The 26,704-nt window shown below is 42.9% G+C and overlaps 1 protein-coding gene across 2 annotated transcripts in view; it reads right to left on the reverse strand.

Moving 5' to 3' along the window:
• Positions 1-1,814: 1,814 nt before the first annotated feature.
• The window catches only part of SERPINB5 (serpin family B member 5), a 28,762-nt gene continuing 3,872 nt past the window's right edge, over positions 1,815-26,704 (reverse strand). Inside the window, exons 3-9 of one of the 2 annotated variants that reach the window (XM_074576092.1) lie at positions 26,003-26,049; positions 12,029-12,203; positions 9,495-9,632; positions 8,306-8,423; positions 6,109-6,251; positions 4,613-4,780; positions 1,815-3,314 (exon numbers count right to left, since the gene is read on the reverse strand). In XM_074576092.1, the coding sequence (XP_074432193.1) occupies positions 2,922-3,314; positions 4,613-4,780; positions 6,109-6,251; positions 8,306-8,423; positions 9,495-9,632; positions 12,029-12,203; positions 26,003-26,049 (1,182 nt within the window). In that variant the 3' untranslated portion in view covers positions 1,815-2,921. Of the gene's footprint in view, positions 3,315-4,612; positions 4,781-6,108; positions 6,252-8,305; positions 8,424-9,494; positions 9,633-12,028; positions 12,204-19,286; positions 19,644-26,002; positions 26,050-26,704 lie in introns of those variants that run through there. The other variant, XM_074576093.1, reaches the window with a different exon arrangement.

A 26,704-nucleotide genomic window follows, 5' to 3' on the forward strand; every position in this document is an offset into this window, starting at 1 on the left:
AATCTGAGCAAGTCCTCAGCTATGTTCACTTTCTCCATCGTAGTCAACGCCTTTCAGCACGCAGGTGTTCCAATACACAAGATCCCACACACGTTTTCCCATGTCCTCCCATGCAGTTTCTTGCCCAAGGCCCAGAGGCCACCATGGGTGGAACCGAGCAATAGACCGTAACAGAGTTTCGCACACCAGCAGGCACTTTACTGATAACTTCTCCCTCACATGCCGCAAGATGGATAGGTTTCATACTGGGACTGGTAGAGAGAAGAAGCAGAAGTGAAAAATAAACCTGAGCTTTTTGTGGCCTGTTTGTAAGTGACCAATAAATGAGCTTGCCTTCTGTAGACTGAGACAGCTTTGTATCTCTAACATCTGCTTGCCTTGCATAGTCTGGGATAGTTTGGGATTAGTCAGGAGGTGGGGAAAGATGGGCCCCACCCTGAGGTAGTGTTTCTCTCTGCTCTCATGGGATAACCCTCCCTGGCAAAGCCATCACAAGGAACCCTTTGAGAAGACATGCTTACGCAAATATGTGTGGATGTGCTAAGTGCGCTGATCAGAATGTGAGCTGCATTGAATGAAGCCTGGCTCCTGGACTGGAGTGTTTTCAGAACATGAAAAAGATGAGTAAGTGATGTCTGAGCTTTTCTCCTCCAGGAAGAAAAAGAGGGATAGAGCAATCTGCCAGAGGTTTTCATCAGTCTGGCAGACCAGTACAGATGTAGCAATAAGGGCGATACATCCTGCTGGACACCTGGAACTGCCTGACAAAGAGTCAGTGACCAAACACAAACCAACTGTACAGACTATAGGCAACTATGCCATCCTGCCTACGTATGGACTGCCTGTGCAGCTGCTTAGTCAGTTGTCAACCCCATGTGCAATGCCCTGACTCACTTCCTACAGGAGAACCAGGTAGAAACTACAGTGATGGCAGCTCTGGATAACTCTGACCCCAGCCTCCACAACAGATCAGGAAATGATGGGGTGTGTAAAACATTTCCCAGACATTCAGCTATCACTTAAGTTACTGAGCTGGTAAAGATCTTTGCAGACAATTCCTTCACAGACAGGATGGGCTGCAAAGTAATTGCTATATTTTGCATTCTTCTTCTGACTTCTATCCATGTATCAGAACACCTGATGCATATCAGCAAAGAAACATACACACACACACACACCCCCCGAGGTCTGCAGGGACTCTTCCATTGGTTTTGGTGGAAGTTAGTCCCTTCAGTACCTTCAAACATACGGGCCAACGACTCCAGTTAGCCCTCTGATATTGAAATGTTTTAGAGCCCATTAGAGGTCCACAGAAGGAAGGAAACTGGTAAAGCCACTGGTGAACCTTTGTGAATAAAGGCTTCTCGTGGGTTGGCAAGGTCAAGAATCAAACCAGAACTCCTGTCTCCAAATTCACAATAACTACCTTGCTGTTCTCTGGTGTTAGAAGAGAGGTATGCATATTAGGGGTTGCATATTCCCATTTAGTAATCTCTTTCCAGTTTCTTTCAGACCTGAAGCACCCAGAGGAATTCTCAAGTAAAATGCTCCCATTTTTTGAAGATAAGTAATTGAATTCTCTGTATAATGTGACCACCTAGTGACACAGTCTTTACAGGGAGCTATGATGATGTGGTCCAGGAGGGCAATCCAGACAGTGATTTAGTTTTTTATTTTGACTTTGTGGCCTAAGTGAATCTGTTTATTTCCATTCCTATCATTTATTGGAGGTCAAGAGTGAACACTGACACTGCCAGCGAACACACAAGAGTGAACACACAGACTGACACTGGACATATTGCAGACATTTGACACAGGTTTTATAGTGCTTTATTCTGAACAGTAATTAGGTAAACCAGTACTGAACATATGCAGCAGGCAGTCCTTAGATAGAAATGAAATCTGATTACCATGATTTCATATGAAATTTGGAGAGTGGTAATTACAATGTTAATCTCACTCAAGTTGCAGTCCTTATTTCTTTCTCATGCCTCAGACATTTAGTAATTGTATGGAGTCTCCTTAACACTGAATCCAGAACTAGAAACGGCAGATAATCTGTGCATGAACAGTGTGGCATTTACAGTGTTAATCCATCAGTTTTCTATCCTAGAATTGCATAACGTTCTTTTTCTCAGGATACATATAGAACAGGGGTCCTCATAGCTGCAGTGAACTGGTCCCCTCTTCCACGTCTGAAGCGCAATGAGTGAAAAAATCCCACGCAGCAGAGTCCAACCTCCCCAATCTATGAACTGGTGTAGCTCACACTGAAAAGTCTTCTGGGTATACATTTTGTCACCATGATTATTGCCTCTTGCATCCATAGGTCTCAATGCAGCTTCTGCTTTGCAGATGCAAACTCTGATGCTAGCCTGAACTGTTTAGCTATGCTGCAGAACCTGGGCACCATTTCACTTTGCATTATCAGGGTCCGGTAGGGCACCCTGGACCACCAGGGTGTAGCCAGGTACAAGGGGAGGGCTGTCACACCACATGTCCACATTTTCCCCTTCTAGGCAGTAGGAATCCACAGAGCGTGGGTCACGAGAGAGAGTGGTTTGGCTAGGGAGCAGGAATGTAGAGCCCTTCCCAGCTCCCAGTCTAAGAAAAACAGGCTCTCAGTTCACTTCCTTTTGGGGAAAAGCTGTCAGAGAGAAACAAAATATACTTGTTTCTGAGGCTGGGATACTTCTCAGTAAAATACAACGTGTTCTTCACTGTGAGAATCCTTCAGCTAAGGGGGTGAAACGAAATGAGATAAACTAGTTCTGCTGCATATGTAGAGTACCTTGTATTACCCAGCTGATATAGGAACCTCTTAGGTTTCCTTTCAAAGGTGATAGTCAGGATGCCAAGCTTTACAGGAACATGCACCACCATAAATGTAATCGTGCTTTTTCATAACAAATGTGCCCTGCTTAAGGGGAACAGAATCGGCCTGAAAGAATCACGTTGCGAGTTTTGTTGTGCCTAAACAAAAAGATAAATGGATGGTCAGCTTTAAATTCATCTTTGTGTTGCAGAATCCGATATCCTGGTACCTCTCGGGACTCGCCACCTTGTTCATTTACTTCCAAAGAGACTTTATGGATGATCTTCGACAAAACCACACCTTTGGTCTCACACATTTCAGAGAAGTCTGATGCGCTTTCATCAAAGACATTTGTCATGCCCAGGCTTTCTAGAAGTGGCTTCAGGTCATAATCGCCTTCCACGCTAAACTTTGGAAGAAATACGTTCACTTTGGTGTTGGCCATCATGCTGGGATTGGTCCACTGTAATAATGTCTCAGGGGTGAGTGCCTTTTCCAGCTGAAGACAGAAAGGAACAGAGGAAATTCATGAGCAGACCAAGGAAAGAGAGGAAAAAAAACATTCCTGAAGTTCCCGCTCCTGTCAAGCCCCAAAAAACAGACTCCAAAAGGCTACCTTTGCTTTTGGATTCATAACTGTAGCGTTCAGGGTTAACATACTCTCAGTTATATCGATGCAAGTATGATTTAATCCATAGGACAGGCATCCGAAGCAACATCCCTGGTTGCACTGGCCCTGACTATTAACCCCTTACAAGCTTTTGATAGGCAATCACCTCAACAACCACGTGAAGGAACCTGAGAAAGACAGCCCCCACCCGGGTTACACCCGGTCAACTGGTGGAACCAAAAGTCTTGATTCCTGACTTTACACAGTGATGAAATTGCTGGTATTTGGGACAGAAAAAGAGTCCAAATCCAGAGCCTGATCTCAATCAAACATGCAGCTACTTGAGCAATGTTTTAAAAACTGGGGGGAGGAGGCAAAATTTGGGGCCACTACAAATTTGGATTAGGAATGGCCTCACTTGCATTTTAAGATACACGTGTTCTGTAATTTACTCCTACATATTAAAGCACCTTACAGCTGCAAGAGCAGAGTCCTCCTGCCTTGAGACTTTATGGCCAGTTGCAGCAAATTACAAAGGAGACCTGCATGATCATCTGTCTCTTAATTCTTATGTTTTGGATAGAGGTGAAAATATGTTCTATAATTTCCATAGAGAAATGACATGCCTTATTCTTCTTCAAATTTTTGTGCAATTGTAATAAAAATGGCTCCTTTTCAGACACCTCTGCTGAAAAGGAAAACCTAGAGAAGAGTAAGACTTTAGCAAAAAAAAATCACAGATACATGGCAACTGAAAAAAATGAGGACACCAGAGTAAATATAGTCAGCACTACTACGTACCCAGTAAGTATGAGTTTAAGCACTTTACTATAGCAAGAACAAAAATCTTCGAATGAAATCCAATTTTTTGGGCTAGATTTTCAAATAGATGCAAATTCCTAAAGTGCACCATGGGCACCTTCTGCACTTTACACTTCCTTCTGAGCAGGGCCTACCTAAAACAAAGTCTCATTCACGACCTCAAACTTGGCCCCAGTGGAAATGATGATGTCACAAATATGACATCAGGAACAGAGATGCAGAATGAGAAGGTAAATTCACAGGAAACTTACTTTTTGTTTCTTCTACATAGTATCTAAATAACAATAACCTTCCATAAGCATATAGCATTGTAAGCGGGCTGTTTCCAAGGGAAGCATCATCCTAATTTTACTTTTTTCTCTCACCTTTTCCAAGCCCGTGGTGTCATCTTCAATCTCTTTGGGCAGCAGAATGAGCATGCTTATATGTTTGTTAAGGCATGGAAGCTCGAGGATGGCAACATTTAATTCTTTTACATAGCCCAGGCAAAAAGTAGCTTCCAGGTTCATCATTTGCACTGGCTTAGTTTCAGTCTGCAAAACATAGAGGAAACAATCTTTTAATTCACAACAAAGACGGCAAGAGAGAAAAGTTGCATGTAAGCGGTACATTGAGTTACCATCAGAGAAATTGTTGGCTTTCACAGGTAATGAAACCGGCTTCAAGAGACCCTTGCAGTGAAAGCTGTTGGCTCTCTACAGTAGGCAGATTTCCAAAGAAAAGTGGAACAGAACTCTACTTAATACAATAGCAAAATATTGGGGATGTGCCTTAAGAGAGAAATTTACCTAATATTGGTGGCCCTTGGTGCCTGTTTCACTGAGTGCTATGAACTATACTGTCTACAGGGCATCGTAATGCCAGTAAGTGTAAAGCACTGAGCACACCTCAACAGTGAAGGTCAAGCTGTTCATATGAATAACAGGTATTTAGGTTCAGGAGCTGAAACAGAATAAGAAGAAATTTCAGGCTTACCTAAAGCCATATGTCTTTGTTTTTTATGAATGAAACAAAACAAATCAAAACTCTTTATTTCATAGGGAAGATTTACAAACTGTTCTGTTCACCAGGAAACTAATTTTAAAATTCAAATTCAGTAAAAAAACGCTACTTTAGGAAAAGAAAAATTGAGATATTTCACTTAAAAATGTTATTGTTTATTGTATAATTTTAAAAGCTTCTTTAGCTGGAACTGGTGGCTGGTGAGGTAATTCACGAATATTTTCAGTGAACCTGAAACTCCAACTTTTCTCATGCACACAGATGTATACACACACATATGTATATGCATTTGGAGTATAAACTCTTTATCTCAAAAATGTTGCCCAGCTTTATGTCTTGGTTTAAAGCTGCACAATATTCATCATTGGTCACAGATTCCTGAAGGCAAGAGCCGTGGGTGCTGCACCCATTTGGACCTCGTGGCTCCGTAGGGCTGATATGCAGAGGGAGAAATGCAACGTTTTGTCCTTTATCCCTGCTGGTTTGGGGATGCAGCCTCTGGTCCAGGCTGCAATCTCTTGGAAGCAGCTACCCATGAGAACGTGCATCCCCTTGTTGCAGGCAACGGTGGCTTCTGGTCACTTGTACTCAGCCACTCTTGTCTAAATATAGTAACAGGACAGTCTGTTTTCACACTGGGCCTTTGAAAGATGGGTGTGAAAGCACAAGAAAAGTTTTAAAACAACATGACAAGTCAACTGGCTTAGGGACCCTCGCAACAGTACATACGTTTAGATAGGGTCTAAGAATGCCATGGTAATAATGAACATTTCTCATTTTCTCTTATTGCGATTTTCTTAGCTCAAAGTTTGCATTTTGTTGAGTGGAAACAGTACTCTATTTTTTTTTCAGAACGTACCTTATTGACTTTAAAAGGACATTCTTTGATCTCTGCCTCCGGGAACTTCTTCATCCAGTTTGTGGCAAAATAAGCTGCATTAACTAGGAGGACCTGAGTCTGGTCACTTACACTATCTTCATTCAGAATATTCTCCATTTTGCCTGTGAACAGGTTTAAGCTGGTTGTTAGTACAACAATACATTACAGACCTCTCAATTACTTCAACCGAATATAGAAACACTTCACTGAATTAAAATATTTATGTCCCGTACCTCACCAATAGGAGTTTTTAATTCTAATGGGAAATTTTTTAAAAAAGTACTTACTTAAAATTGCAGTTTAATGTTTGAAATGGGATTTGGGATCAAGACAGATCTTACAAATGACATTTTTTTCTTGGCTTATATAGCATGGAATCAAAACTATGTCTACTGCTTTTGTTTAGTATCTTAAAGAAGGTAACAGATTTTCAGTGAAATTCAACAGGTTTAAGCAAAAAATCACTTGTCTTTGGAGACCCAGATTTGAAGGGAAGTTCCACACTAGCTGCTAATCATTTTGAGAGATACACGAGAATAAAACAACCACGATAACAAAAAATACTGCTCTGATTCTAGTTCATAACCAAATACTGCTACAGGCTTCAAAGAGAGTATGGAAAAAGTGGAAAGAGACCTGGGAGTTCTGGTGGACAACAGCATGACCATGACCCAACAATGTGCCCTTGTGGCCAAGAAGGCCAATGGCATCCTGGGGTGCATCAAGAAGAGCGTGGTAACCAGGTTGAGGGAGTTCATCCTCCTCCTCTACTCTGCCCTGGCGAGGCCGCACCTGGAGTACTGTGTCCAGTTCTGGGCTCCCCAGCTCAAGAAGGACAGGGAACTGCTGGAGAGGGTGCAGCAAAGGGCTACAAAGATGATTAGGGGATTGGAACACCTCTCTTATGAAGAAAGGCTTTGGGTCTCTTCAGTCTGGAAAAAAGACAACTGAGGGGGGATCTTATCAACGCTTATAAATACTTAAAGGGTGGGTGTCAGGAGGATGGGACCCGGCGACAGGACAAGAGGTAACGGGCACAGACTTGAGCATAGGAAGTTCGACTTAAACCTGAGGAGGAACTTCTTTGCTTTGAGGGTGGCAGAGCACTGGCACAGGCTGCCCAGAGAGGTGGTGGGGTCTCCATCTCTGGAGACATTCAAAACCTGCCTGGACGCGTTCCTGTGCAACCTGCTCTAGGTGACCCTGCTGTGGCAGGGGGGTTGGACTAGATGATCTCCAGAGGTCCCTTCCAATTCCTACCATTCTGTGATCCTGTGATTCTGTGAAATGTTGTCATCCCCCTCCTTCATCTGTTTTCGACCTGTTGAAGGACTGCCATAGAAGACACTGAATCCAGAGCTCTGGGGGGGCAAGTCCTGCCTTCATGCAGGAATGGCACAAGCAGGGGATGCTGCTTCCACATGGGCATCTGAGCCAGCCTGGGAAGGACGAGACATGACTCACTCCCCCATGGTTTCATATTCGTACCATACGAGGGCAACAGGCAGCAACCGACCCCAGAGCTGCGAACAGGCTCGGTTATGGGCACATCGCACTCTCCTGGGCCAGGGCTGGACCTCTGCCCCCCACAGACAGGACAGGCTCTGCCTGGGACCCTCATGGTCACTGGTGAGCATCTCCTGTGACTCAACAGTACTGTGGGAAAAATGTCCACAGCTCCGTTTCCACCTCCAAATAAGAGCCACACGTCCACTTGTGGCACCCTTACTGGCAAAAGCAGCAAAGCAGCTGAGCTGCACTATGAATTAACAGCCTGAAATTCAGAGTCCAGCAAATACTTCCCATTAGAATAAAACTTTTAAAGGAAACCAGGGTCTGGGTTCAATATATTGATGTCAGATGTTTGTGAAGCTCCACAGCCAGGAGCTGTCATGCTCCCAAACTGTCCTGATGCAGTCAAAGCTGTCATCAGCTTTCCCCGAGGGTAATGCAAGATGAGCCTCTCATTTCCACCTTCAGAAACGCTGCAGTAGTCAAGTTAGTGATTTCAAAACAGGCTGACGTTGCTAATCTTCATGAATCCAAATAATAGGTCTAGTCCTATTGCTTTCACTATGTATTTACTTCTAAAAGCATTAATAAAGAGATGTCACGAGGACAAAGATCTCTTTCTTCAAAGAGGCAAACAGCGTGCCCGAGGTTAAGCTGTACTCACCATCAGTTAGCTCTGAGAGAGATTTGTTGATCTTCTGTCGGGTTTCCTCAGTTTTTTCTTTGAACTCCACTAATTCCAGCTCAGATGGAAAGGGCCTCTTTGTAGAGTTGACAAAGTCCTGAAAGACGCAAGGTACCAAGGTCATCCTTGGTTAAATGCCATCCGCTCAATGGCTCTTTACAAAGCTTGCAACGTCAGCATGCCGAGCTCCACCATGGGGTAGTGGGGGAGTTTATTATGAGCTGGGGAGTTGTTATGTCAAATAACAGTGAGGGACAACCAGGATGGGATGCACAGTTGCATTCAGCACATCGCTCCCAGAGGTGTCTTCGGTCCAGAGGCATTACATCAGCAGCTGAAGTAATTTTGGTATTACACGAGTGAGCATATTGCCAGAGTTTGAAAGGATAAAGCAACCTTCAGTGCAGGCCTGGGTAAGAGAAAGGATTGAAATAAAGGCCACGGGCTGCTCACATCATGTCTGTCCTCACCAGGTGAGACGTTTGTTGCTGTGGATGGGTATTGGCCTTTGCTGTAGCGGAGCCTGAACAGCAGACAAGCTGATTATAGCATCATTTAGCATAGTGAGAGTTTTCTGAAACATCGCTTCTAGGCTAATGCTGCCCTTGCTTGGGGCCCTATTCAAAGGCAACTTTGGGAGAAAAAAAAAAACCACATTTTTCTAAGTTATTTGCAAGGTCCGTAAGTTAGAAGGCCTAACAACACCCTCCTTGCTTGTGTTGCTTCCATAGCCAGGGTTCTGCGTCCTCAGACAGATTAAGAAAACTACAGCTTACGCAGTAATTACTTGGGTGTGGGAACTGGACACACACTTGTGCCACTGACTTGTTTTAAAACTCCTTTGTGCTCATACTTACAATGCAGAGACCTTGATGTGGCACAGAGGTTATATTGCATTCAAAACTTACTGAGCCTACTGACCTAATGCATATTAATGAAAGAATTACAAATGTTGTAATAGCTGCATAGCTTGGGGTCAAGCAGGACACTCATCCTCCTACAAGCTTGTATGGCAGCAGAGAATATGATGTTGTTCATCACCTGAATCTAGTCAAGTAACAGCCAAAGTGAGACAATTTATTTTAAATAACATTGAAGTCTGACACGGTAACCCGCCAACAGGCTGGCCAAGCAATTCATAGCACCAGGGCTTTTCTGCAGTACTTACTGTGGTAGGATTAAGAGACTTGTCTACAAAGAGCCGTTTGACCATTTTCAGTGCAAAGAAAGAGCTGAGTTTGGAAACATCTGAAGTTACTGTTTGAAACCCAAAAGAAACATCTTTGACATCTTGTAAATGGAGTACCTGTTAAATGAACGTAATAAAATACTAAGCATCTTTTTTTTTTATTATTTATTATCTAAACATTCCTAACAGCTTAGCAAAAAATAATGCTAGTTTGTGACCAGATCTCTGGCTTTTTGTATTTAAGCTAACAACACAGCCCCTCACTGTTATTACTAAAAAATCATTTATTTATTTGACTTCCTCACATGAATATAAAAACCTGATCCCACCAGAACTTTAACCAAATATGTTTCTCTCCTGTGAGCAGTCCAAAGAAATCAATAGACCAGTTCATGCTAGTGATGGGACTTAGTTGATTAAAAGCCTGCAGTATGGCACCAGAATGTTTTCACTAAATTTCCATTCCCATCCAAAAACTTGGAGCTTTTAAGACAGACAAATGAGGGTCCCATTTAGTCTCCTTTCTAGAAGTGGGCTACACCTTTAAAAATGCCTAACAGATCATCAAATTTTCTGATTGCTGTGACTGATACATGACATCACATGATATTTCAGAAAAAGTTGATCAGATAACTATGTCTGTTTTGGTAGACAAAGCACGAGCTGGAGGTAGGGCTGCTGACCCACACAGGGACACCTTCCAGCTCCTGGGGATGACAAGCCCAGCTATAGGAAGTTCTGGGGTGACCTAAAACTTGCCGGTTTTAGGCACCAGAGGTGAGAGGTTCGTGCCGGTTTTGGGTATTTGAAAATAACCCTATAAATACGAATTGAACTTTTATGCCTGCTTATTACAAGGTCTTTGATGGTGGCTGTTTCATTGCAGGCAGCCTACCCAACCCTCCTCACCTGTCTCAAATTCCTGTATGAGACATAGCAGGCGCTAGCGACTTTCTTTCCCCTTTGTCCCTCACTCCTGCTCTTTCTCCCTGAACACTTCATATCTTCACAGGCACAAGAAATTACTGCTCTGCCTTAGACACTGCTCCGTGTCCTCCCCTCTCCTTCCTCGGGGGGAGCAGAAGGAAATAAGCTCCCAAGGACACAGCACCAGCCCATCTCTCACAGCCAAACTCCACGGTCATTTCCTCCGAAACAACTTTCTCAGCTTACTTCCTTTTCCTCCAAGACTTCTAATTCTTAGCATGTTAAGTGCAGAAAGCTTCTGTGCCTGGAAACAATGTTTGGGGAGAAAGCCACCCTACTGCAACTTCTCTACCTGGGAGCGCTTTTAGCACAAGTTTGTTAACTGATATTGCAGAGTACGACTGCCAATCTGGCTCCTTTTGGATCTAGTATGAACTCAGGGGCAGGCAGAAGCTAGAACAGACATGGAAAATAAGAGATATTACATTTAAAAACGTACCAAGTTCTCATTAGTATCTGCAGTCAGCACTTTTTATATACCTCTTGAGAAATATGAAACATAAACGTGCTTGTGTAACAGAACTCCATTTGTGGATGTGTACGTTAACTTATTATGGGATAGTTCAAAGCAAATTGCAGACACAAGTGAAAATGAAGTTAAACGCAAGTTAATACTTTGAACTCTCCCATTAGAAAGCCAGCGCTTGAATTTTGAAATGGTGAGGAAGATGCAAAGTGTCATGTACATTAATAAAAAAGAAGTTGGGCTTTTTGTGGTTTTTTGGTGCTTTTTTTTTGAAATGATCCTGTTTGGAAAAATCTGCAAAGCCAAGAAGATCTTTGTGGATATATTGCTTTGCACGTCTGTGAATAGCACAGGACTCATCGTAATCTGTGGCATGAGCTGGGGCACAGGAGGCTGCACTCGGGGGTACCTCCAATGAATGAGGAAGTACAGGGAAGAATTCCCAAAGGAGGGAAAATGCATTCAAATATGTAGAACGTCCTTCAGAGCCATTCTGCATTCCTGGTGTTGGAAACCCCTTGAACACCACGAGCTGCTTGTAAGGAGATACATAGCCGAAGCTGTGCCCTCTTCTACTGCATCCGCCTCCTCTTAGCCGTATTGTGGGAGAAAGGGGAAACGCCAGTGACTGGGCTGCTAAGCATACTTGCTACTGACAGATAATGGCAACATTATTTCCCATTCTATAAAGTTTAGGCATTCTTGAATAATGAAAAAAAAATTATCCAGCAAATCCAGTGATCTTGATTAAGACTTGCAGCCACAATCAACACTATGATAAAAGGAGACAAGGCCTTAATGGAACTGTTGAGGACTCTGCCATGTCCCCTTACATCTTGTACACGTTTGAAAAAGCTTTTTCTTTGTGCCAGATTTTCAACCTCTTTTGCTGTGGACAGCCATGGAGTGTGGAACTGTTCAGGAGTTTTGGATGGATGGTTTGCAGCCTGGCTTACAAGGGAACCAGACGTCCAGTAGAATATTAACGGGAATAAATAAGAAAGCCACCTCCGACAACCGTATAATTTTGCAGCCACAGAACAAGATGCTGACAGCTTACCTTTTTCATTTGGTCTGCAGTATCACCTTTCGCAGCTTTATATGCCAGAGCCAGAGACGTTGAGGTACACAGTGGGGCAAAAATAATATTGGCTGTTTTGTCCTTCTCGCACAGTTTTTTGAACATATCAACTGCAAAGGCAGTGTTTGCTAGTTGCAGAGCATCCATCGTCATTCTGAAACAGAAAAGGGAAAAGAGAGATGATTCACAGAGTATAATTCTAGTCCCTGCTGCGGTGGGGCTGGGTCAGAGCACTGATCTCCTTACTGAAGAAGGCTGGCCATCAGTATGGGAACTGGCCGGCTTGAACCTACGGAGAGAAGAGGGGAGGACCAGATCAACCCCAAGCAGCTTCAGAGCACACCAGCAGCTCCTGAGGAGCACAGAAGGTCTCATCCACGTCCAGCCCAGGAAACGTGAGTGGTTCAGCAATAGCCATCATCTTCACGTGACAGCTGGCAACGCCACATGTTACATGGAGCCAGTATTACCACTGGGGAAATCTGGGTAGGTCAGGGTCACCCATGCATATTGAGTCAAATTGGATCACATATTATTTTAATCTGTTTTTAATTGATACTTTTAAAATGTGCCAACTTATAAGGTACATTGCCTATGCTCTGGGCTCTCCGGGCTCTCAGACAGGCCTTTAATAGTCTCATAATCTTTCCTGTCTCTTGCTTCATGGCTAATTGTTCATTAAAGCTTTAACTTTGGTACATGTCCTTCCTCTAAGGGATGATTCCCCTATCTCCCTACCCTTGTTAGAAGCCTCCAGAAAGCTGTCTGGTCCTGTAGGTTGAGAATGCCCTTGAAACTTAAAGGAGGCCTCCTAAATAAATACTGCTATGTGCCCACTAATCACTTACACTATTCTAACTGCAAATATTTTCCTAGCCATTCTTAATAACTGCAATTGCCACAGGGCTGTTAGATGATGTGTGCAGTGAGGAATGGGATGGGTGGTGCCCAAGGGACAGTTGCTGCAGCCCACGCTCTGGGAAAGCCAAGGAGTATTCCCATCTTCCAGACTGCTTTCATATACCTGAAATCACATTTTGGTATAAGCACGGTTGTGTCGATTCAAGGTAACAAGGGTGAACCACAGAATTTCAGTCAGTAGCACAAGTCTGGCTTTAGACCAGCAAGCACACAGAAGATGACCCCTTTGGTATAGTGTATTTGACACTACTTTACCCCCAGTACTATGTATCCCTAAAAAAAGGCAATTTGTTAAAACCAGTGTTAAACAGCTCCATCAAAGCTATTGAGAGAGACAGAAAGGAAACAGAAAAGATGAATATTGGGAGAGACTTCAAAAGGCACAGAATCTAAAAGGTATCGGCCGCATTCTCTACCTCCAGGAAAAATGGCAAAATAGTGGAATAAATACGGTATGGAGGGGTGATTTCAAAAGGTATGTTCTTATCCAGACACATACCTATCTGCATGTGCATTTCAAGCTCTGACACTGAAGACTGAGGGGTCCTATTTTATCCCATTATGAAAAGGAAAGTTAGTTATTTCTTACATTGGTAGGAGGTTTGCTAATCTTTTGAGAAACACCTTAAGGACAGGGATTTCTCTCCAATAATTGACTACTTAGTGCTGCAGCTTCAAACCTTACCTACTTCATATCATTCACACCCTAGACAGAAAAGATCTCACTGGGTTAGAGCAGCAAGGTATGAGAAAGAAAGGGGAAGTGGGAACATATGGGCAGGGAACCTTGTCTCCAGCAAGGTACCTTTCTTGACTGTTCCCTCTCATCTCGGTTTGGAAAGGCATTTTGAATGAGAACAATCTCCTATGTGAATGCACGCATCACACTGCCCAAACTTAGCGGAACATCTGACACCATTGTACAGAGACGCTGTGGAGCAGTTGTGGTACTCGACAGTAGTGAATGACTTCCAAATAATCTGTGGTATTTATACATTTTTATGGGAGTAAAAGAATGGGTGCATGATTTGCCTGTGACACAGTAGAGAAAACACTTTGATTTACTCATAAGGCCCCATTTTCAAACATTGGGATTCACATTTAGCAAAGGCTACCTGGTTAGTTAACACTAGAATATCTGTCAATCGAGCTGGCCCTGCCCCATCAGAACTTTTAAATACTGTGGAAGGGGATAAAGTCCCCGTAGTGCACATGAAAAATATGTTAAGGAAAACAGTTTGGGTTATTCCTGCCATGGGCAAAGGCAAACCCATCCTTGGGATTCCTTTTGCCCAAGGACCTGGGTGCACTTGGTGGGTGATGCAAGAGGATGGGGAATTCTGACGTGTACCTCATGGGGATTTAATTTGGGGTGAGAATATCCAATGAATTGAACTGTATGATGTTAATTGCTAATTTACCACTATATGTCATCACTACTACAGTTGCTATATGCTATATCAATAATATTACAGTAAGAATCGTCCAAATTAATGAGGACTGAACTTTGATGAAACTGAGAAAAATGCAGTGCTGATGGAACCAGAATTGACTTCGGCAACTGGCTCCTGGCAACTTTCTCAAGATTGACATGTTCACCCCACAGACCATGGACGTGGACCATGCCAGATACACCAGTTGTGAGGTCCAGATGCAGCATGCCACAATTCAATACCACACACACCACCTCTCCTGCTCTGAAAGACTGTTATGACAGATGGAGCCCAAAGTGACTAAATGAACTCAATGGATATTTTATAGGGATGGCCCACAGACTAAGGAAATTATATGTGCATACGTATGTGTGTGTGTATAAATATATATATATATTTCAAAGACAGGAAAGTGGTGGTGACTATGAAAAGTATAAGGCCTGGGCATGGCATAAATGGTATGCAATAAGGCGTGGATACTTCCTGGTTTCAGCTGGGAAAGAGTTAATTTTCTTTCTAGGGATTGCCATGAAAGGAATCTCGATAATACCTATTGCTTTCAATTGTTGCTAAGTGATATTTACACTACTGAAGGACTTTTTTCAGCTCCCCATAGAAGAACAGACAGAACGAGGGAATGGCCAATGAAATATTCCACACCATAAACATCATGCTCAGTATATAAATGGGGGTTAGCTGGGGGGCAGGAATACGAAATCACTGCTCAGGACATTACCAATTCATCAGGCGGTGAGAGTGACCCCTGTCATTATTATTATCATTACTATGATTATTATGTTTCCTTTTCTGTTAAACTGTCTTTATCTCAACCCACAAAGGCTCTTTTTCTTTCCCCTCCTTTTTTTTTCCCTCTTCTCCCTTTCCTTCTTGCAGGGCAGAAGGGGAGGGGGGGTGAGTGAGCAGCTGCATGGTTCTTGTTGCCAGCTGGGGTTAAACCATGACAAGAAGTCCTTTTTCAAAATAAGTGTCTTTATTTTTATTTTAATTAACTTATACATGTCCTTGGATCTATTTGGTTTATTTCGCAACTGTTTTTTGGGGGGCTAAAAGGTGCTGTGTAAAAGGTTACTGAAATGCATTGCACAATCTAATTAAGTTTTTAAAAAAAAGATACTGGCATAAAACCAAGGCTTTTTAAATCCATGTTTGAAAAGCACACCTAACCAGCACTGCACTCTCGCAAAATGTACTGACTGTTGGTATTAGCAACAAACTGTTTGCTAACAAATCCCCTCCCACTGGAAAAAAAAGGGAATTTGTCTTGAAGAGGGCAAATATTAAATATATATCACTGAGGAAAGCTATCCCCTGTCATGGTTTCAGCTGGAGTAGCATTAACTATACTAGCAGCTGGTATAGTGCTATGTTTTGTATTTAGGGTGAGAATAATGTTGGTAGCGCACTAATGTTCTTAGTTGTTGCTAAGCAGTCAAGGCCTTTTCTGGTCCTCACACCACCCCACCAGGGAGTAGGCTGGGAGGGCACAAAAAGTTGGGAGACAACACGACAGCACAGCTGACCCCAACTGACCAAAGGAATATTCCATACCATATGATGTCATGCTCAGTATACAAAGCTGGGAGTGAAAAGCAGGAAGGGGAGGACATCCTGAGTCATGGCGTTTGTCTTCCCAAGCAAGCATAAGGCATGATGGAGCCCTGCTTTCCTGGAGATGGCTGAACACCTGCCTGCCGATGGGAAGTGGTGAATGAATTCCTTGTTTTGCTTTGCTTGTGTGCGCAGCTTTTGCTTTACTTATTAAACTGTCTTTATCTCAACCCATGAGTTTTCCTTATTTTTCGCAGTTCTTTTCCCCATACCACTGGCAGGGAGGGGGAGAAGTAAGCAAGTGGCTGCATGGTCCTAGTTGCTGGCTGGGGTTAAACCATGACGCCACCACATAAAAATGCAGAGGAGTACGCTTTGCAACATCTACAGGCTTTGCCAGAACCCAGTCCAGGTCTGGCCGGACCTGTCCGTCTTCCAGTAGCCTAGCAGTGCCCAGCAGCTGCTTGGTAAAGAGAGATCATCCATGTGAGATCCCATTTTACAGTGTCAGCAGGCATCGAGCTGACGTCAGAGTGAAGTTCAGGAAACGCGTCTCAGAGATCTTATGGGTGTAAAGGGAGAACTAAGCGCCAGTCCGGCACTGCAACCATCTATCTCGTTTAGGTCGTCACAATTTCTCTCACACATGAAGGCAACTAATTACCAGAAAAGTCAAGCTTGCCAGAAACCATGGGCTCAGCACACACCTTGAAGGAGAAGAGCTTTGGGCAGAACAGTGGCAAAAGACAGTTAAAACAAGTTTGAAGGACTGAGACTGCTGCTGAGGGAGCAACTTGGAACAACAGGGGCAAAGGAGCAAATGTAAAATCATCCTTAATAAAATTCTTCTTGTTCCTTTCTGGCTTAATATTGCAAATGCTACGCTGCTATTCTAAAATTAGTATTTTCAGTTATATTGGCAAACCTAGGGTGATTTTAAGATGTGCTACCTGTGTTTCGCTTCCTTGGGTTGCGAGAGATTCAGAGTAAGAAAGTAAAATAGGAAATTGCAAAATTGAATGAAACTCTTCTTCCTCATGCCAGTGAAAAGCTGTACCATGGCTTAAAAACTCTTCTTTTCTTACCTCATTGGTAGCTCTGATACTGTTCGTGTTGGATCATTTTCTACGTTTTGATGTTCCTTTTTAGTGAGGAAAATGGGAGGTATTTCGTGGTGAACCTTCTGTTTACCTTTTGTTCACCCAGTAACTACTGATACTCTCAAAGCTTCTTTTGTGCTGAGTGAAACTATTTCTGATAGTGTTAAAGCTCTCCATTGTTATCATTTCTTTCTTTTTGTGCTACTATTGAAATAACACCAATCTGGGACATGTTGATGGGAAAAAAGCTCAGTTTCACCCTTAGCCTTGAATGATGGGCTCATCTCTATTCCACCCTCTTTTTCAACTGCACCTGGTCAGTCAGTTTGTTATGCTCCATTTATTAATGATGTATGGTATTTAGGAGCTCACGACATTCATATGCTTGAAAAGAATTTACTGTGCTAAATATTACAAAATCTTAAACCTCTTTAAAGCATTGAGAGTCCCAAGCCTTGTGAGTCCATCAAAGCCAGTTCCAGTCAAGTGAGAAGGGCTGAGGGCCCCATCAAGAGGAAAGCCCATTAGCTGCCCAGAAATCAGATGCAGCTCCTGAATCAGTAATCACAGGGAACCCTCAAACAGGGAGGAGTCAAAAAAATTGAAAATGAAATTTTAAAAAGGCCTGCTGCATGGATTCTTGCTGAGTCCCTCCTTTCCCGGGAAAGCAGTATGTCAGCATTTCCAGAGAGGCCCGCGGCACTGGGGCATCTTCTAAGCACAGGTAGCTTGTGATCCACCCAGCTTTGCTTAAAACTGTGACTCTGCCACAGCACTACAGAAACACCTTGAGATACAGAAGGGAGCTGAAAGGCTACTGAACCTGTTTGGAAAAACCTGATACAAACTTGTTTATTAGTATAAGACACCATTTTTGCTTAGTCACTCTTGAATGCAACAACAACAACAAAACCAAAAAAAAAACCCAACAGAGAGGCTTTGTTTACTATCTGTTTACTGAGATAAAAGCTAAATATAGCTTATCTTTTAAAAATATAATCAGGAGAATAGCAATGTCTGTGTGGAAGTATCTGACAAGTTAAGTTAGCTATATGGTAGGGATAATCTGATAAAGCAAAACAAGTATTTATTTTATTTTTGTCTCGGTTAAGCAGTCCTTCCAGGAGAAGACACCTGGGGCAGATAAAGCATGGACAGTGCTGGCCATCCAGCGCTGGGGGGTTGTATTTGGTTTACAGCTCAGGAGCTGTGAGTGGCAGCGCTGTAGTCTCTCCAGTTCAAACAAACTTCCACCGAGAGGATAAATGATACGAAACAGCCCACGCACACGTTTCACGAGTGAGGCATCAATATTTGAAACTAGCTCAAGCACTTAACATCACCCCACTTCAGCTCTTACGCAGCAAACACAAAATATAAAGGAAATAAAAGACTTCTGTCAGCCTTTTCTTCTTACTTCTACACAAATGACAACTCTCCACCTGGCAGACTACCTGGCTGCGCAACAAGAACACCATTTCCTCTGAACAGACATTTCTTTGAGGAACACAAGACAGCAGACTGATGTGGGACCAGAGCGTCTCGTATGGTTGGGGAAAAGCACTGTCAGCAATGTAGCAGGGAAAGTCATTCCAGGAAGGAAGGACAGAAATGAGCCACCACAATATGCTTTGTTGTACCTCAGCAGCCAGTAAATTCTTCAAACTGAATGGTCACATTGAAAATAAAGGGGTAATTACTGGACCTAAGTTCCTGCCCTTCACTTTCAACAAGTGTAGATTAGTCACTTGATTAATAACTCAATGCAAACAGCGCACAGCATACACGCCTCTGCAGAAAATGAGAATACTCCTCTGTGACAGAGACTTACAAAACGGTCTAAATCCTACTTTGACACATGGAGCATTTTCAAGGCATAATACCTGATATGGGGAAAGCCATTTGCAAGAAACCATCATATTTTAATAATTCCTAATGCCCTTGCCGCCTCACCTGCCAGGTCCTCTTCACAGCTTCCAATGAATCTTTTCAGGGGGAAGAAATATAGCATGGCAAATGCAGCAGTTTTGGGACGAAGCCAAAACATTGTAGTTTGTGAAGGTTTTTTTGCTTGTTTGATTCCACATTACACCTTTTTGTACAAAATTCCTTATTACACTCCCTCTACTCGATTATGTTTCACAATGGAGGTTTTTTTAACCATTAGTTAGGCATTAATGAAAGTATCAGAGGAAGAAAAAAAGCCGTACTTACTTTGCAAGGCTATAATCCCAGTAAATGAATCAATGAAATGGACACAGCACGAAGAACCAGCTACCCGTGGTGAAACCTTGCCGAGCAGAAGACTCTGTTAGCTTCCCTGCTCATTGACACCACTCCCTCTTTCCCAACCCTAATTTGTGCACGCACACACACTCACTCCCTCTCACTCTCCCTTTCTTTTTTTTTTTTTTTCCTCCCCCCTTAATCATTCTTTATAGCAACTCCTACATTGGAGGAGGAAAATGATTCACACCAGAGTTGTCTTTGCCTGCCCAGCTACTGAAGACAACAACAAGCTCCGGCAGGAAAGAGCAGCCTTTGTGCGTTGCCTTCAGCAACCGCAGTACAAAAGGCACCAGACAAGAATGAACGAAGACTACGAAGCAGAGAATACAGGGGCAGATGAGCAATTAAAAGACCTTCTGAGCAAAACCAGTACTCCAAGTTACATTGGAATTGCCGCTATTTGCAGAAAAAATTGTAATTGTGAAAAAGACACCCAGGAAGACAACCAAAATTTGTAGGTGTGCGTGGCTGGGCACTTGGCATCTGTATATGCATTAAGACAGTGTCTTAACTCTGTCTTTGTAAGTGGCATATGTGTGTATTTGGTTGCCTTAAAAGCCCAAGGCTAGACTGGAGTTAACGCTCAAGGAAAAATATTTGCCCTTCTTACTGCCATAAAGCAAGAGCTTCCTCCCACTGGCACCCAGGCCCTCTGCACAGCCTTCCCTGCTGCTAGCTCTCCCCAGAGGTGGGAGAGGAACAGAAAGTCCTATCCCTTCACCTCCAGGATGGGGACTGCTGGGTTCATGCCATACAGTCCACTTGACTGCTGATGAACATGATAGGGATGGGAGAAGAAAATGAGAAGGTGAGGAGATGGCGCAGCCCACCAAGTCCATTTTTATTTGAAAGATGTGCACAGTCCTTAGCAAGGAAGAGGTGGCCTTCCCCTGCTCCACACCATTCCCTGGTTGGGCAGCCAAGCCACCCGTAGCAGGGAACACCAGCAAGTGCTCCCTGGGAGGCCATGGCTACATTTCAGTCCCCATGAGGAAATGGTGTGCCACACCACGGGCACAGCCCAGGTTCATACCACAGTAACTCCAGGTGGCCCTGCATAGTTTTAGGCTACAAAAGGTAAATGCAAGATAAGTGAGTTTGCTTTCAGGTTTGCAGTGCTGGCGTGTCCAGCTGCCCAAATGAAAGGCTTAGGAAACAAAAAGATGTGTTTTCACTGACACAGTGCCTCCTTGGTGACAGCTGTTATCTCCTGGAATGACACGTTCCTGTTTTGCTTTGAGCATAAGTCACTCCACACCACGGCATCCTGACCAGATCCTACCCATATTTCCTTCCAAAAGGCTCCTCAGTTCTTATTACCCAAAGGAAATTATATTTTACTTTCTGCTGTGATGCAGATGGGGTTCACCTTCCATCATTACCAGACAGCAAATTTAAAATTTGCATGCTTTGCCATAAGTGAATTCATAACAAAGACAGGGTGTGGATATGTTTAAGCAATTAAAATAAGATATAGGCCACCTGGCTAAACTGTGCCATCTGGGCCAGCATTGTTATGTACCCAATTATGCCTTCTATAAGAGAAATTTTGATGAAAATCCACAATAATGTTGGCTCCCAGACTCTTCTCAGATGTCTGCAGGTAATATGAAGACAAACATTGCCGTCTCTGCAGGAGCAAACTTTCCTTCTGACCCAGGTCTACCAAGTAAGGTTATTGTGAAGTGGCTCAGGAGCTTCTGGATAAGTTGCAGGGACGGGGACAACAGCCAGACTGCCTTGACAGAGGCAGCACAACTCACCAGGTCCATTTCCTTGCTATTGATGCATAGGAAACACAGATGCAAGTAGATGCATCAGTTTCTTTTAAAGGCTGGGCAGTGGAAAAGGGAAAGGACTCTACATTGCCAAGCTGGAGGTGTGTAAACATCACCTACCCTCCGCTGGAAAATTACTCTTTGATAGTTGAGGTCTGGCACTATGTAGCTGTACAGAATCCTTCAGCCTGACCTAGTTACTGCTGGAAAATTATTTCTGGCTGTGGTGCCATGAAACAATCACTGCTGGAATTGTGATGCTTCAAATGAAGGAGTCCACACTGGCACGGGTAACTGAGCAGTTCAGAGGGCAGTCCTGCTTCTCCTGAGAATGGATATTTTGGGTTCATTTGCTGTTGGAAGTAATGTTAAACTAACTGTGACTTCTCAGTAGCTTTTTATTCATATTTATGGGAATTCCTGACATATGACTGAGCCTTACTTATAGCCCAACCTGGAAGATGTGGAAAAGCAGAAGACGTTAATGTGAAAAGTAGAAGATGCTTAACCTCAGGTAACTGAGGTTTGCAAGGGACAAGAAGTAAAGTGGTTCTCCCCCAGTCCAGGAACACACTTTCTCAGTCTGAATGAATGACAACTAGTTGCATCACCTTCTCCGCCTCCTGCATTTACCTTTCACTAAATTAGTCTTGTTCAATTTAATCTCAAAGTATTTTCAACACACACCTATTATGACCTATATTTCTGCCACCAAGTTAAAAAAAAATGATAGAACTAATAACAGGATTTTTCCTTATCAAAGAATCAAAACTATTTTTAAGCCCCCTGTGAGTTGGACAGCTTCTACTGTGGTAGAATCTCAGAAAATAAGGTAAATAAATAAGGTAGAAAAAATGAGGGTGTGATGTGGAACACTTTGATTATTGAAATCACAATCCTTGTAACTCAGATAAGTTGCAGTCTACTGATGAAGTAATAACTGGGCTTTTGTCCCCACTCTTCCAGGTCTTCAACAGCCCAAAGAAAAAACACAAACTAAGACCTTGCTGGACACTGGGATCCAGCGGTTACATGTGTGCGTCGTCACCTATGAGCCAACAAGCCGGACATGCTTTGTTGCAGAAGGGCTGCAACCAGCCAGGTGACTCTCCTGTTAGTCAGCCCATTTTCTGCCCCGGCTCCCCAGCTCTCCCCGCCACTCCCTCTCAACACCTCCTCGGAACGCTGTTCCTACATGCTGCTGGAAAGGAAAGAAAAACAGCCTCCTTCTCTCCACCCTGCGAACAAACTCATTTTCAGGGGGAGGGAATACTCCTGCTGCTCAACACAGCGTGGAGAACTATTTCAACTATTTCAGAGACTCAAAGCGTCCACTGTAGTCTTTTCTTCTTTTTTTCCCCAAACTCAGTAATGCTCAGTGCATGTCTGATTGCAATTAATGCTGTCATGCTTTGGAGACCAACCACTGGGAAATCATCTACAAGTGGGACTGAATAATAAATAGAACAAATTGGTGCATTCTTTCTATGCTGAGTGTAATGAAACGTCTTCTAATCGAGTTACAGGTTTCACAGTAAGCTTTGGATCGTGCAAGGAAGCCAATGATAGGTAGCCATTTGTACACTTTTATTTTGACACAGCGACCTACAATTTTAACACAATTAAAAAAATTCAAGGGGTAAGATTACAGTGTCTGTAAACAGGTATACACAGCAGAACTTTCCATATTCCTCACATAACATGGGTCTAGATTATTATTTAGCAACAGGAATAAGCCATAGCCAATGTATTTTTAATTTTCATAAGAAATGCTAGCAAAGATCAGACCGACAGTTAGAAACCACAAGTTAATTCGAAATTAAAATAACACTTGCAAGAATAAAGTGTTATTCTACGGTTCTATTGAGAGAGACACAAACTGAACAGTAACACACTGACTCTCTTTTCTCTTTCTTCCCAAGGCATTTGCACTGATATGCATAAAGGATGGTGTCACATAGCAACACACTGATTCAACACGTACAGTGGCAATACAGTTTTCTTCAGACATGTCTGCTGACGTAGAAGTATTACTCACCAGTGATTACTTCTAATAACGGACAGGAAAGTAATTTCTCACACTGACATGTGCTCACTTTTGTTTTTTTTTAAGCGAGGCTGTTCTGGACTGAGCTATACATTTAATTGGGAAAAAAATGAAATAGGCAACTAAACAGCTGACAGTTTTCAGTGAGAACAAAGCCTTTAATCTGGCGAATGGGAAATGAATGATTCCGTGTGTTGGAATCAGGTTGTTGAGGATCTGCCTATTTTCCCTAAAGGCGTTGCTCCCAACGCTTCGCAGTGGGCATAATGCTTGGTGTAATACAAATAAATCAGCTTAATAAAGAAATAGATTTGACTGACTATTTGGAAGAGCCTGTGAAAATAGCCTCGCAATACAGCTAGGAAGCCAAAATATAAGAGGAAATACATATATGTAAAAGAGACAAAAACCCCTGACACATTATTCTGAAACTTTATCTTTTTCCCACTGTACAAAGACTAAGATCAACTTCGGTGAAACAAAAGCAGAGAGTCAATGCTTTGGATTAATTACTTCTCACTAAAGCATCTCTGATCCACTCCTTCCAGGAAGAAAAAATTTTGAAACCATCCCTGTGTGCACTGCTGGTTCAGGGTGCCATCTCATGGGGACACAGATAATATTCTTTTTCCTTTGTCACTGATGCCCACAGTTACTGCACCAGCTTCCTTTGCCAGGTTGGAACTGTCACTCAAAAAATCACCTGCCTTACATTTGTCCCAGAAAAAATGCAAACACACTCACATTCGTCGTGTTTCCTCAGACTTTTTTTTCCCATTTGGTGATATTTTCAAATCTTTGAAGTGCCGCTCCCTAGTATTGCTCAAGTGAATGGACTCACCTTACTGAAACCACCTTACCATGGGAGCACTGTTACTGAGGATGCTTTCTCTACATATCCACAATTTTTTGTGCTTGATTATAGATCTGTGGAGGACCTCAACTACTGAATTATTGGCAGCATGATAGGCCACCAGTAAGTTCCTAACAGCATAGGAGCAATTTTAGAATTATCCTCCTTCAAAAATAAAAAATCTGTATGGGGATAGGATTGCTCCTGTGACTAGATCAATGTGGAAATTCTAAAGAGAGAGGAGATCCCATTGACATAAGGGAAACTAGCAGAAGTACCTTTCCCAAGAGGAGTAAAGGGACCAAGCAGCCCTGTCCCTCAGACACCAGACCAGTTTTAACTCAGAGCTTCGGCAGTTCCTGGAAGGGATTTCGTGATCTTCACTGCCCACCGTAGCAGACCTGGACTCTAACACACAGCTTCCCTTCCAGCTCTGTGTTTGTATTACTCCCTTAAATGTCTCCTTATGATGTACAGAGGGAGGGGGTGTGAGAATTAGGGATTTTTCCCCTCTTTCTTTTATCCATTGTCATCAGCAGATGAGTCACTTTATTCTGTAATCCAAGTAGTTATGTGTCTGCGTGATTAATGTGGGTGAAGGCACACACTTTCCCAGAGTTGCTTAGTGCAGTTTTACAGCCTGAATATATGCATACTAAAGGAAAATAAAAGCTTAGAATCAATATTTGCTGAATATTTCATTGGAAATGGCTGTGCCTTCACAGGCTGAATTTTCTCCTGTTGTGTGTTTTCAGTAGAGGATGGAGTGAAGGCCTTTGTTGATACGTGAATGCAGCTAAGATGAGGTGTGAACATGTTAATTCTTGCTTCTCCAGTTGGTATTTGGCAGATCTGTTAAAGGCAACCAAATCACAGTGTGTGTTCTTACGCACCACTTGAAGGAACACACCCTGCATATTGTCTGTATGATCAGTAAATTATAGAAGTTATACCTGCAAACTTATCTTGACTTCCAGATGCAAAATGTACAACAAATGGTCCAAAACCCCAGTTAATGTAAAATGATTAGTGCCCATGAAAGCAAGGGAGCTACTCCCATACTCAGCAGTGGATTCAGCTCATGTGACCGCTAACCCAGGGCCACTAGACTTGCGTCACAAAACACATAGAAAAGAATATTATATTAGCCCATAATAGGAAAAGTACAAAAAAGCTGTAAATTGTAAAAAACTATTCTATATTTTACAAAAGAAAGTGCTAGGACTTGACAATAAAATGCTTCCTTTTCACTTTCCCAGTTATATTTACCCTCATGATAGGTGACCTACTGAGAAGCAGCTTTCTTCAGTTCTTCTGAGATCTAATGGTCCCCTTAATGGGGAAACTTCAGAGGATACTGTATGCATATTCCAGCAAGCTAATAAACTTATTAACACAATAACATTAACATTTATATAACAGGAGTAGGACATAAAGATGTAATTAGGTCTACAGGAACTTTTGGTAATGCAAATACCTATCCATCTGTCTATCTAAGGTCAAGATTCAAAGCCCACTGCAAAAGTGACTATTGACTCCAGTGGGTGTTGGGTAAAACAGGGCAAAAGGCTTGTTAGTGAGAATTTTATTGAAAGGTGTGGAGAAAGTGTTGTACGTGTGGAAGGATTACAGACAGCTTATGGCAGAATAACAGCCTGGTTCAAAGAGCTTCCTGGTTGAGATGAAAATTATTCTGCTAAGAGTGGCTTGCATGAAGAGAAAATTAAATGACTTCTCTATCCAGTTTCTGCTCCTTTCTATACAAGGCCTAATTAAAAGGCTTAGGGATTAATAAAGAGGGATCTAAGCGGGAAATGCTAGCCCAGAAACCTCGTGCAGACAAGACTGCAGTAGCTGCACAGCCTGCTACTCCCAGTACAGCGGCTGGCCTTTGGTGGCTGTGGGACTTCCTTGTGCTCCCCTGAGCCTGCATAAGTGAGAGGTGCAACAGCAAGTGTCTTACCGCTGCGGTGCTCCTTCCCCCGTAACACCACCGTTGCATCTTCTGTACTGTGGAAAGACGGAACATATTGGTTGGAAGACACCTTGGGTGGCCCCATTTCTTCCTACCCTCCCATGAATTAAAGAACTGTGAGAGATCTTCTGTATGTAAGGCCTTCTGCAGCTCTGAAGCAGAGGGCATGTTTAGACCCTTGCTTCTTAAAATACCACTTTGAAGAAAATGACAAGACAAACCACCATTCAGAATAAAAATTCTTTGAAGGAGCGGCAGTATGGTCTAGTCCCAGAGCAGTTCTCTTCCCCTTTATCCCCTTATTCACTCAGACTGCGAGTCATTCAGTAATGTTGTAAACACTGCTCTCTACAGTCACACAGGCAAAAACCACTTTGAATTTAGCATGAGAATAAAGTCTGCTGGAAGCATCAGAGGTAGCACCTCGGTTTTTAAACTTACTCATGCAGGGTGACTCTGGTTTGCAACAGCTAAATTCAGTTATTCTGCTGTAAATTGGAATGGCAGAAGTTATCGCCCTTTCATCTGTGCAGAGCAGTCTGGTAATCCTTTCCAAAGTACTTACTGGAGCGGAACTGCTTTTCTACTTCTCATTGCCTAACACAATTTAGATTTCTGGTACTCTGGCAACAGTAAACACTACAGGCTTTCTATTGCACAGGAGAGCAGATTCCCAGAAAGAAAAGCTGG

This window comes from Larus michahellis, chromosome 2, assembly GCF_964199755.1.
Source record: "Larus michahellis chromosome 2, bLarMic1.1, whole genome shotgun sequence".
Lineage (NCBI taxonomy): Eukaryota > Metazoa > Chordata > Aves > Charadriiformes > Laridae > Larus > Larus michahellis.